This window comes from Podarcis gaigeae (assembly GCF_964106915.1).
Source record: "Podarcis gaigeae genome assembly, chromosome: 3".
In the NCBI taxonomy this organism is placed as follows: domain Eukaryota; kingdom Metazoa; phylum Chordata; class Lepidosauria; order Squamata; family Lacertidae; genus Podarcis; species Podarcis gaigeae.
The window spans coordinates 58,966,067-58,979,435 of record NC_139680.1 but is presented as its reverse complement, the minus strand read 5'-3'; the positions used below and the strand labels follow the sequence as shown (position 1 = coordinate 58,979,435).

The 13,369-nt window shown below is 41.4% G+C and overlaps 1 protein-coding gene across 1 annotated transcript in view; it reads right to left on the bottom strand.

Moving 5' to 3' along the window:
• Positions 1-9,667: 9,667 nt before the first annotated feature.
• Positions 9,668-13,369, bottom strand: part of ENPP1 (ectonucleotide pyrophosphatase/phosphodiesterase 1) — a 45,330-nt gene continuing 41,628 nt past the window's right edge. The window contains exons 22-25 of the mRNA XM_083731118.1: positions 13,119-13,199; positions 12,500-12,632; positions 10,384-10,540; positions 9,668-10,288 (exon numbers count right to left, since the gene is read on the bottom strand). Of these exons, the coding sequence (XP_083587244.1) occupies positions 10,121-10,288; positions 10,384-10,540; positions 12,500-12,632; positions 13,119-13,199 (539 nt within the window). The 3' untranslated portion in view covers positions 9,668-10,120. The remainder of the gene's footprint in view (positions 10,289-10,383; positions 10,541-12,499; positions 12,633-13,118; positions 13,200-13,369) is intronic.

The following is a 13,369-nucleotide window of genomic DNA, read 5'->3' as shown; positions in this document are numbered from 1 at the left end:
AATTTGTTGCTGCCTGTGACATGTTCCCACTTTCTTTTCAGATGGCAAAGAATTAGATGTGATGCATATTTGTTTGTGTACATCTCCAGAACAAACTCCCTCTCACATCTGTCTCCTCTATTGCCACTTTGACTCATGTCTGCCATGTGCTCATAAAACAGGAGGGCTTGGCCCTATAATGAGACAATCTAGAGATTATGAAACATAGTTTTATGAATAACTTACTGAAATAAACTTTTAACCACACAGATTCATAGCAATTAACATACCATAGCTCATTTGGTACGCGGGTAGCGCTGTGGGTAAAACCTCAGCACCTAGGGCTTGCCGATCGCATGGTCGGCGGTTCGAATCCCCATGGCGGGGTGAGCTCCCGTCTTTCGGTCCCAGCTCCTGCCCACCTAGCAGTTTGAAAGCACCCCTAAGTGCAAGTAGATAAATAGGTACCGCTTTATAGCGGGAAGGTAAACGGCGTTTCCGTGTGCTGCGCTGGTGCCGGCTCACCAGCTTCGTCATGCTGGCCACGTGACCCAGAAGTGTCTCCGGACAGCGCTGGCCCCCGGCCTCTTAATTGAGATGGGCGCACAACCCTAGAGTCGGACACGACTGGCCCATACGGGCAGGGGTACCTTTACCTTTACCTAGCTCATTTGGTAGAGCCATCACAGTTCTATTATCGAGGAAATATTTGTCCTACCAGAAACTAAAAACAAAACAAAACCCCAAACCCATGAGTTTTATTTATTTCTCCTTTCCACCTCCAGATTTTCATCCAAGCATTCAGGGCTACATTCAGGAGGTTATTCCATGTAAATAGGGTATGCTAGAAGAAGAAGAAGACTTCTTTGAGAGAACATGACAGGTGGAAAAGTCACCTAGTGATACCATATCTGAGGCAGGGAATGTGAATTCAATTCAATTCATCTCTTCATGTCCATACTACTATATCCAATGCATCACTTTGGCTCTCTGTCTCTACTTAGGGATGGTGACTGTAGAATCATTCAACTGGGGAGCAAAGGGTTGGCCAAGACTGAGAAATTATTGGGGTTCATATATGTTTTTTGTTAGCATGTTTGTTTGTTTGTTTTCACTACTGTCTCTGACTGGACAGTGATGGGCCTCACTGCTTTCTTTACAGGGGCAGAAGTTGCAGGAGAGAGAGAAGGAATGAAGCCTTTCTATTTAACTCCACACCACCTGCTGGCATTGACAATTTCTCATCCAAACTCAGACATTAATCTACTGTGATTGTTTGGCAGTTAATCTGCTGTGATTCATGAAGTGATGTTACTTTCCTAGGTGGATGTGTGAGTTACACAAGGGGAGGTGTTGGGTATTCCTCAAAACCCAGCTAGAATAATCTTTGTCTATAAATGTGTCACGCTTGACTGTGCCAGGAGCAATCATGTTGATTTCCCCAAGTTTTTACTTCAGTATCCATTGCGATGCAGATGTGATCAATAGAGAGAAGCATTTTTGTAAGGACTCAAGTACTTGAGAGCCTGGGTAGTACCAGTAGCAGCTGGAATGGTGGTGTGGAGGCCCCCCCCCATCAGCAGCAGCACTGAAGCTTACACAAATCAGACTCAGCTACGGCAGGGCAATAGCAAAGTTGTGGCTGTGCAAGAAGCACTGGATTGGTTTTGCCCATGTATCCATGCAACCCTTGTTAGAAGAGCTTGCAGCCTGGATGAATTATATAGAAATGATCACTTTACAGCTTCTGGAGATCAAAGGCTTTATTCATGAAGGAGCAGATTATCTTGGCAGAAACTATTTACGGGATGAGTAGAGATGAAAGAGAGAAATAGCAGACATCTTGGGCAAATCTACACTGCTCGGTTATAATGTTAACAATGCATTATAAAAATGTGACACCAGAGGGCACTGCATTGAGAGCTCTATACCATTTTTAAAAATAGCCTTTAATAGCGTTTTTACAGATCTGTGTAGATTCAGCCCTTGTATCAGCATATCAGGAGAGAGAAAACAAAATGGTTCAGCTTTTGGGGCAGAGTTAACTTAAACAGAGAGACTACAAACAAGGGCTGGCTACATTGCTAGACAAACAGTGCCTTTGTATGCTTTAAAGAAACATTAACTGCTCAAGAGAATTAAATGTATTTGTTTTTCTCCAACAAACCTGACCTCAACAGCAGCCTGCCCCATCCAGGTAAACTGCAGTGATGCTTTGTCAGGAGGGTGATTTCATGGCTCAGACCCACAACGCCAGTTGCTGTGTGGTGTTGTGGTTAGTGTGTTGGAGACAAAATGGGGAGACATAGGTTCAAAAATCCCCAGTCAATCATAAACTTCCTGTGTGAAATGGGACCAGTCACTATCTCTAAGCCTAAGCTACCTCACAAGGTTGAGACAAAGATAAAATGGGGGGTGCAATAGTGAGGTACGCCACCTTGGAGGTAGGGCATAAATGTATCAAATAATTAGTGTTGTCCAGCTCTTATGCTTCCATATTTGCTGCTGTCAATGCTAGTGATGTTATAATAGTCCAAAGGCATGAATTAAGGAATGAACCACAATCCATAGCCACTTAGAAATAAATAAGTCTCTTGAATAGAATCCATTTGTCTGACTCATGAACCACTTCAGAAAATTTGCTTCTTCCTTTTTAGTGCTTTTTCTAGAAAGAGCAAACCCCAGTTAGGTAATTTGCATTCTTTCTTAATACTGTAAGTCCTTTCCCAAACATACAGTGCTATAAAAAAAGCACTTTTGCTAGCAATATAATGAAAGGCATAAAACCAACAAGGTGAACAACATCACCCTAGTCCTGAACCCACAACAAAATGCTGCCTTTTGAATCTTATACATTTAGGGCATGATCATTGCCCTAATTAGAAAATGGGCTGGGTGTGGCATTAACTCAATAGATTATCCTATGTTTTATGTTCTTAACATATGGAAACAGTTACCAAGAAGTCCATCCAGCCAACTGGGAAGAAAAAGCAATGTAAGACTGTACCCAAAAAACAAGAGGAACCTGAGAACAGAAAGAACTCAGTTAATATTTTCTTAACTTCATTTTTCCATCTCCCACCCACCCCCCTTTAAAAACAAAAAACAAAAACCCTTCTGGATTTCCCCTACATGTCCATAAATGGAAGTTACCAAAATGCCACATTTTCAGACTGACTTGAAACAGGAAATGGCAAAGATGTCTTAAGATAACCTGTTCTGTAACCACAATAAGGCTGTAACCCTAACCTCAGTTGCCTGCAAGTAAGTCCCACTGAATTCAATAGGACTGACTTCTGAATAGATGTGGTTCAACTTGCACTGTACAGTGGTACCTCGGGTTAAGAACTTAATTCGTTCTGGAGGTCCGTTTTTAACCTGAAACTGTTCTTAACCTCAAGCACCACTTTAGCTACTGGGGCCTCTCGCTGCTGCCGCGACGCTGCTGCATAATTTCTGTTCTCATCCTGATGCAAAGTTCTTAACCTGAGGTACTATTTCTGGGTTAGTGGAGTCTGTAACCTGAAACGTCTGTAACCTGAAGCGTCTGTAACTTGAGGTACCACTGTAATGGTTTGTTCGAAGGCGCAGGTGAGTGGCCTAGGCAAACCTTTAGGAGCATAAGCAATGGACAAGCAGTGGCAGCACTCCTATAGTCCACTAGGCTGGGAGTGGTGGCTGACAAGGCCCTTGACTACCACCTTAGCAAATATAATTGTCAGGCCAGCAAAAACAGGATTGGGAGGTGGTTGGCTCAGATGTGGGCAAGGACTGTAGTCCTGAGGCAGGAGCAGATGAGCTGGGGAGGCACTGATCTGCCAGCCCATAAAATCCACCGTCTGAGGCAAATAACTTGCTAACGGGTAGAACAATCCAGGATATGCTAATATCTCCCCCTCCCATGTGCACAGTGAACATGCAGAGGGGGAGTGAGGTCTGTGACAGATCCAAGTTACCCAGGTCAAGATTTCAGAATACCACTGCCACACATTCAGTATACATCAGAGGGTGGGGAAAGAAAGAGAAATTCCCATGAGAAATATGCATTCACTGTGAAACTTCACGGCATTCGAGAAGTAGGCCAGAAGTGAATAAAGATAGATTGTGTAGATGTCCTCTGCTTCATCGATCATAAAGCTGACATCTATAATTTTAGCATATGTAATGCCAATGCAGGCATGTTGACATCTGCAGCCAAAGGTTCTTACCCCATAAATTTATGTCTATTATTAGATCTGTTTCTCCAAGTTGTATCAGTTTCCTTTTATTTTATTTTCTTGGACCAATATTGCAGCAACTGCTCATACCAACTATGGTAAATCTATTTATACTATGGGGAAGGACACCATTCTTAACTGAAGCATAAATAGTGACACATAAGCTTCTGGTGAAGGAAGGCCCATCAACACAGAGAAGGAGGCTTCCACTGTGAATCTTCCTTCTGCCCTGCATGCCTCTTCTCAAATGTCCCCAAGGCTTTTTCCCAGCCGGAACTTGCCGGAACTCAGTTCTGTAGCCTATCAGGCGGGCACCATTGACATTCTAAGAGAACTTCCCACTGGTGGGGCTAGCACTGCATCCACAGCCCAAATGTACATGGTGGAAACAAAAGGTGCAGTATGGCTTGGCCCAGATTGGGCCCAACACTAGGATATGATGGCAGTGAAACCAGCTCAGCCCCACCCTGCCATTTTGGGACTTTCTGATGGCTTTGTTTGGCAGCTAGGGGAGGCTAGAGGGACATTGCTATCTAATCCAGCACAGTGAGGGGTATATGCATTGGATTGTTTTGCCCATATGTCCAACATCGAGCAAAAAGGGTTGACATGTTGTTCCCAAACTGAGATTGTGTTCACATCATGAAACTGGTAATTATTTATCGGGGCGGAGGCCTCATGCCAATCCATCCTTTCTAATGCTTCAACCGGTGATAGCTGTTGGCAAAGCTGACCACACCAGCCATTTATCTGACAGGAGATCCTCACTCACAATAGCATGCATATGCCGACAGAGAAATGTGCAAAGATCTCTGAATTGGATTAATAAGAAAAACAAACAAACATGGGCTCTACTTTTAACGTGTTTTAATCTTGTTGCTTCTAATGTCAGGTTATATTCCAATGTATTTCATCTCTTTTATTTGTGAGCAGTTTTGAATACACCAGAAATAGTGAAGTAAAATTCATTTTGTGTGGCCGATGGATATTACATGTTTTACGTGCACAGAACTTTACAGAGTAATAAGGCGAATGCTCCTGTCCCTGAAGAGCTTACCAGCTGCGAGACAATAGAGAGAAGATTAAACAAGGGGAGAAAATTGCTTAGATCCAGGGTTTCTTCTATTAGTGGAAGGGGTTTTTATCCAGCAGAGACTCCCAGTAGTGAAAGGGAGGGAGGTAAGTACCACCTACTTTCCTTCCCCTGTAACCTCAAACACAAAATAATGGGTTAAAAAGAATAACAACCACCTCTATTCAGAGCCACTGAACCCCAGTGCCTACATCAGGGACTGGACTGACCTGTGGCCCTGCAGATATTGCTGCACTACAGCTCCCGTTTTTGTGGACCATTGGGCATGCTGCTTCATGGTTAATGAGAGTTGGGGAGCAATATTTGGAAGGACACAGGTTCCCCACTCCTTGGCTGGAGTATAGGACTTGAAAGTGGGAAACCCAGACTCATGAAGCACTCAGGCTGATTTTCCAGCATTGCTGAATTGCTGCTCTAAGTTCCTTTGGAGGCAGTATGGTATATTAATGAAACGTTTGGGGGAAAATAAAGCCAGGAGCTCTGAGTCTGTAAGAACTGAGCATGTTCACTGGTGACAGAATGCTGACTGGCTTTTGGAGGGGAGAGTAGAAAATGGGGGGCGGAGGATGGAATGATAAAAGACATGCTGGCACTCTGAAAAGGAGCACTCCACACAGCAGCATTCAGTCCCACCGAGAAAGAATATTTTGGAATGATTGCCTGAGAAGTCCCAAGAAATAGTAAGGGGATCCATGTTCCAGTTTACATACTGCCCTCAACTGCACCATTCTTAATGCCAAAACTGCATGCATATGCATATTTATTCTTGTTGGTGCTGCTCGTCATAGAAAATGTTGAATAGTTGGTCATATTGCCCTCCTGTGGTAGAGCCACAGAACAGCCTCAGGCCGGGAGAACATTTGAAGTGGGGAAAAGGAAGCTGTTCACTCTGCATAAGCTTCTGTCTCTACTGAGGGAAGAGAACAACTCCAGATAGATGTAAGCAACCATTAAAGACCAAAGTGTGGGAGGCAGTGGAAGACAGGAGCGCCTGGCGTGCTCTGGTCCATGGGGTCACAAAGAGTTGGACACGACTAAACGGCTAAACAACAATGAGGGCCTGTGAGAAAATGGGAAGAGAATCATGCTCTTTGTGTGGCCAGAACGTGCTGGAGGACATGTGGAGGGAGCCCAATAGTGCAGATTTTCCAATGTACTTGCATATGCAGCACATGGACTGATTAGGAAGCACCAAAGGCCCTCAATCTGGAAGCATTCAGAGTATTTAGTGCCCCATATAATTTGGCCCACCAATGGAGAAATAGGTAAAAGTGCTTTTTCTTGTCAAGTTCAGGTTGCTACTGTTGGGCTTTTTTAAAAAGTGCTCTATTTACAAGGACTCACGCTTTTCAGAGGAGCAGAGAAATGTAGCTAATTAAAGATGTAAATAAATGTACATCTTTTGTGTATTTTCCACAATTTGGGTGGAATATGTGACAGATACTTATGTAGCAGCTAAAGATGAAAGGATCTGTCAGTTTCCATCCTCTTTCTCATTTTCCCCTTAAGTTCAGTTCTCATGAAAATCACACAGCATTTTCAAGAGATTTTTCTCGTAATAAACACATTTTTATATGCAGTTTTGATTAACACACACATTTTTGCATGCAATTTCCCCTGATATCATGAGTTTCTGTATGTTATTTTCACCAACATCTTCACTTTTAAGCATACTTTCCCCTAACATATGCATTTTTGTAAACAGTGGTTGAGGAACTGCATTGTGAAATTCGGATAAGAGAGAAGGATTACTGTGCTTCTGTTCTCTTTTGAAAAGTGCAAATTTGATAAATTTACTGAACTGAATTTCTCCTCCATCCCCAGTGGCAGCCTTTACTGCCACTGCACAACAATTGGTTGTAGCTTTTAAATTCACACTTAAACATCACTGATAATACTGAAATTTAGCCCGACCTTTGTCTCTGCCCGGATTATAGAGAAGTTATAACAATGTAACACTTCCCAACCCATCCATTTGTCTCAGTCTGCTGACTAGAACAACAAAGAATCTTGCCGAATCTTAAAAGACGAACACATTTAATTATGGCACGAGCTTTTGTGAACTAGAGTCCACTTCACTAGATGCACAGCATGATCCTCAGTTGGTTGATATATACAAATGGGTATATAGAAGATGAAAAATTTAAAGGCACCATCCGTTACATGGCAATGAAGTGCAAAACGCATAGTTGGTGGCAGTTCAATTAGACACTAATTAAATTCAAGCTGCTCAGCAAAGGAAAAAACTTTCCTTTGTTTACGCAATTTTATTTCAAAGCAAGCATTTGCAGAATGACTTGAATAGAAGCTAGCCTACAAAGGAGGCAAAATGCTGGTGACAGGAGGCAATCCCAGATGCATTGCTCACAACTAGAGCTGAAAAGCTCCGAATTGGAGGTGAACTATGTGGACTCGCATTTGGCACTTACAGCAGGATTCTGGAGCTCCTGAGTGGAGCCAATCCCAGTGCAGCTCACAGTTGAGAGAACACTTGAGCCCTCCAGGTTACTCCTTTGCTGCCTTGGCATTGTTCATCCCACAACTGACATCATATGGTGCCAAGTGTGAGGCAGGTGGGCAAGGCTTCAGAACAATGTCTTCAAGGGCCAACTGAGAACTTGTCAGGAGTTTCCCCATGCCTGAATTAGAGCTTAAGTGTATGCAAAAGAAGCACAGCTACCATTTACAACAACTATGTACGTTGGTGGCAGCATAATTCTATTAGCTTCCAAAGCAACTACTCTCTTCCGAACTTAAAAATGGTACGCTTAATGCTGGTGGTCAACAAAAGCTGTTCAAAGACTCTCTCAAGGCAAGTCTAAAAGAATGTAGCATAAACACCGACAACTGGGAAACACTGGCCTGCGAACGCTCCAATTGGAGAACAGCCTTTACCAAAGGTGTCATGGACTTTGAAGAAGCTTGAACTCAGGACGAAAGGGAGAAATGTGCTAAGAGGAAGGCACATTTGGAAAGCCCCCACTGTGATCAACTCCCACCCAGAAAGCTATGTCCCTACCATGAAGGGATGTGTGGATCCAGAATTAGCCTCCACAGTCACTTATGGACTAACTTTTAAAACCGTGTTTATGGAAGACAAATCTTACTCGGCTATGAGTGATCGCAGAAGAAAAAGAAGGAGAAGGAGAATTATATTAGCATTACTGGTTAAATTAATGGTAAACCACTTAGGGAGGTTATTTACAATTAGGTGACATACAAATTTTGTAAAATAAATATTTGTATTTATTTGTAAAATAAATGCTGGCTGGGGGAGAGGGAAATTGTAGTCCAAAACATCTGGCACTAGGTTGGCAAACACTGTATATCTAATCTGCCAACTAAAGCAGACAAACAGAGATATTTTTCTTTTTAAAGACACTTTATAGAAAAAAATGTGGGCTTCATTTTGCGATGGTATGTCACTTTGATTAGCAAAATTAATATTTTAAAGTGGCAAACAGTCGCCATAAAAAAATGAAGCCCACATTTTATTCTATAAAGTCTTGGAAAAAATAATGCTTCAGAACTTGTTTGTGTTTTGTTGTGTTCAAACGCTCATGAAATGTTGTGTCCAGAACACCTGGTGGCGCTGTTTCACCAGGTGTGCATATTTCTGTGTGGTGGATAATACTTAGCACTGGAGAGTGACTGGGATTACCTTTACAGAAGGCAACTCAAGTACATCGGAAGCTGGATCAGTCCAGTATTCTCTTGTAACAGTGAATTCCTGAACAAGTTAAAAGGGAATTGTGAAAGTCCTGAGTGAATATGCTGAAATCTTTAACATGTGAATGGAAAAGTGCTGGAGAAGATAAGGAAGTAAATAAAGGAGATGTTAGATGCGATCAAGGAATCTCTAAGCATGTGGTCCTCTCGAGTGGTTTCCATTCCAAAGCCAGGTGGGCCTATTAGATTTTGTACAGACTTCAGAAGCATTAATAAAATCACCACACCTGATGCCTTTCCCATACCCAGAGAAGATTCTATGTTGGAGTTGTTGGGATCAGCCAGCATCAGGGTTTTTGGCAAATGGAATAATCTTTTAGGTGTAAAACAGCATTTAACACTGAATGGTATATATGGATTTACTTTTCTTCTGTTTGAGTTAAACGATTCTCCTGCATCTCAAAGGGGAAAGAGAATCTTTATGACAAATGATAATCTTTCCTTATTTTTTTAAAGCAGTACCAGCAAATATGTGTTGCTCAAAAGGACTAGTATCCTAAAATCAGTATTTTTTCAATTTCCAGAAAAGGGTGTGGGCAATACAAATATGCTAGTGATTTTTTCTTTTATTTTTAGCAAATATTACAAAGCTATCAGAAGCCTCTTCTTTCTATAAGTATTTGACATAGAGTACATTCTGCCAAACAACTCCGGAACATGGCTGTATCTTTATTTAGTATTTATATTATTTCTTCTTTTTTAAAAAATATACATGCCAGTTGTTTCACTTTTAGTTAATCCACTATTAACACAAATAATCCACTATAAACAAAAATAAAGTAATTCCAGTACACTTAAATGGAGTTGAAAAGAGCTGTTGACGTTGCATGTGCGTCCATTTACGTATGGCTGGCAGAATGACTGTAGTAATATACAAAAACTTTCCACCTCATTCATGTGGCTAACAGGCTGGGAGAAGCTGTTCTCTTTTGCTATAGTTGGTCCATAAAATGTCCCTGAGATACAAATGTGGCAAAGAGTCTTTCCAGCTCCCATTTTGCTCAAGCATTTTCAAAAAAAAGTATCTTCCAGCACGATTAAAACATTTACTTTGTGCAATATAGTTTCTTTCTTTCTCTCTCTTTCTGTATAGAAACTCACATTAGGCCTTGTCCAAGCTTGGCAAATAAGTTTTTAACTGTAATATCTCGGGTACAGCCTGTTTTCTGTCATGGTAGAAACTTAGTCCAGTAAGAAGTTCCACATCTCTGACTCGGGTTGCATGGAACTTAATTCTCTCTTCCACCCACGAGGACTCAGGCTTGCCATTCTGTTGGAGCAGAGAGAAAAGGTTGTGTAAAAGATTGCCACAGAGTGTGCCTGTCTTATTTTTTGGGGGGGAGGGGGGGAATTGGGATTACTCACTGCACAGCTTTCACTGTTGTCTTCTTTGTGAGGTATAACATAAGATGCGACGTCAAGAGACCCTTCGCATTGCCAAGGAGTCTGGGAAACATTTTTACAACTTGTCAAGATAATAAAGTAGTGAGTTGGAATGAGGACTTCTGGATTACTTGTGAGCCTGGAATAAAAATTTATAAAATCAGTATCTTAGACTTTGTCCTTGTAAGCTTTTAAAGTTTTGTCACACCACAATAGAATGGACAGCAGAATCGACAAAACATTTAAGCCCAAACTATACCATTAAAATGGTTTGATCCTGCTAAATGCAACCCACCAGAAAGTTCTGCTATGACAAAACATTTTTGAAATGAATCATACAGGAGAATTTGCTGATGGATCAAGTCCCTTGATGTCAAAGGCATGAAATGTGTTTCTCTGGAAGTAGCTTTCCTTTTTTAAAAGCTTTATTTCCTCATTTTAAAGAAAACCTACTGAAGCTTACCAGTTAATGGTGCTGTTAATAAGTTACTTCAAGCAGAGTTCATGATAAGTCAAAAGAACTCTTTGGAACAGTGAGTCTAGTTAACTGGAAAACTAGAATTGTTTTCCTAAGGAAAGCTTTGAAAGAAAGAAAAATTACAATAGCAACTCAGATGAAGGAAGGAATTGAATTTGTCGAAATGATAGTAGGTATCTGTGTAGCAGGTTCACAGGCTGTATTTGGACTGAATGCTAAATCTTCGTTCAGTACTACATGAATGACTGGGCTCCTCTCCTTCTCTGTTCCTCTCCCACAAAGCTGAGCTGCAGTCCAGAAGTAGCTGCTTCCATTTCCCCTTAACTGTGGTTGCTAATTAGTCAGAACCAGGGATCCTATGGTTAGTGTAGGCTTACTTTGAAACAAACTTCAGTCAGCATTAAATCATGTTCCCTGATTCAGACAAAACAAAACACAGTTAAGGGAAAGTGGAAATGAAATCTTCGGGGGAAAAATTGTGGAGATGGAGGAGGGGGAGTGTTCAAGCTTAGGAGGGGGCTAGGCTAACTTTGCCCACTATATTAAAGTGGACATGTGTTTTGTATTATTAATAATATAAAGTAATATAAATGATTATTTATAAATGCACATACAGTCATACCTAGGGTTAAATGTGCTTCAGGTTGAGCATTTTCAGGTTACGCTCTGCGGCGACCCGGAAGTAACAGAGCACGGTACTTCTGGGTTTTGCCGCCCGCACATGCGCAGACGCTCAAAATGACATCACGCGCATGCGCGGAAGTGGCAAAATGTGACCCACAGATGCGTCTTACGTTCTACTCAGGATGCGAACGGGGCTCCAGAATGGATCTATATTTAAATGCTATTTTAAAACACATTTCTTTCAAAATTTCTATGGCCTCCCAAATTTGTATTTAAACATATTCTGATACGATTTCTGAGTCAAGAATTGTATGAAGTATGAATATTGGTGGATCAAGTAAGTTCTGATCCTCACATTAGTTTGGGAACAAAATAAAAAAATTCCTTCCAGTAGCACCTTAGAGACCAACTAAGTTTTTAATTGGTATGAGCTTTTGTGTGCATGCACACTTCTTCAGATACACTGAAACAGAAGTCACCAGACCCTTATATACAGTGAGAGGGTGGGGAGGGGTATTACTCAGAAGGGTGGTGGGAATGGGTGATTGGCTGATAGATGTGGTAAACCTATTGACTGTAGTTTGGGAGTTGTGGATTGGTTCAGTTCGTATATCAGTGTATGTTAATAAGGAGTTCCTTTCACTCTTCCCCTCCCCTTTTTTATAACTGATGAACTACTTGAAATATAGATTGTTCGCTAACTTTCCACAGAAATAAAATCACAGGTGACTGCAGAAATGGAACACAATGAACTTCTAGGTGAACTCATGTGAAAGTGAAACCGACTTATTTGCCCATCAGTATTGCTGAGAATACAAAAATGGGAGATAGATAGATAAATAGATAGATGATAGATAGATGATAGATAGATAACAAAATGCATTTTATCTGATGTTTCATCCCAGAAATTAACCATAGTAAGAACTTTTCTATGGTAGCTAGTGCCATAAAATTGTAATACGGTTTTAAAAATAGCTACAACTGACATATGTTTACCTTTTCACTTCCTCGGGTGTATCATACAAGCCATTGTAGTCGTAATCAAACACAGGGCCAGCAATGACATGGACACCATTTCTGGCTGCAGCATAGGCTGGTAGTAGGACTGCATTAAAGTAGTTCCATATCACTGAAAACGCAATGGGAGCAGTTGAACAAGGAAATACAAGCGCCTTTCCTATCAATCACACATGCAGGATAAAAAGGCATCTTTTTGGCATTTCCCTTACTAAGATCATAGGCTGCCTTTATTTTTCTTATTTGTCAAACTAGTTTTTTATGGCATGAACATATCACCACCCCCTGATGGCTGGCAAATATGACATCTTTGGGATGTTGGAGGCCTCATAATACATAACCTCTGTGACCTGGGAAATTTCCCTTGATTTGTATATTTTTAGGCAAACTGGGGCGGCGGCACAGGGAGGTGCAAGCAGCTGCCCTCCAGGCCCCTCACCTGCCTCTGTTAGTCAGCCCTGCTGCCTCCTCATACCATTCTTCAACTGAGGGAGTACACACTTGCCTCCAAACATCTTTACTTATTAGTGAGTTTCAGGGGTTTAGGTGGCAGGTGGTGGTTTTAAAAATAAAAAGAGAAGACACAATTAACCCTTACCATGGAAAGCATGGTACATTGGTACAATATTGCTTGATAAGAATGCTTCGATTTTACTGTATCTTTCATCCTTTATCAGATCTGAAAATTAAAAATGTATAAATAACTATTAATTACAAAATTTGAATGAAATGTCTCAAAAAAGGCTTATGCCCCATTCCCCCCCCCCCTTTTTGCCAACTTCTGGGTCACAGCGATGTGCGCATGCACTGTTGCATGTCAATTACATGCACATAAATCAGTCGGTGCCT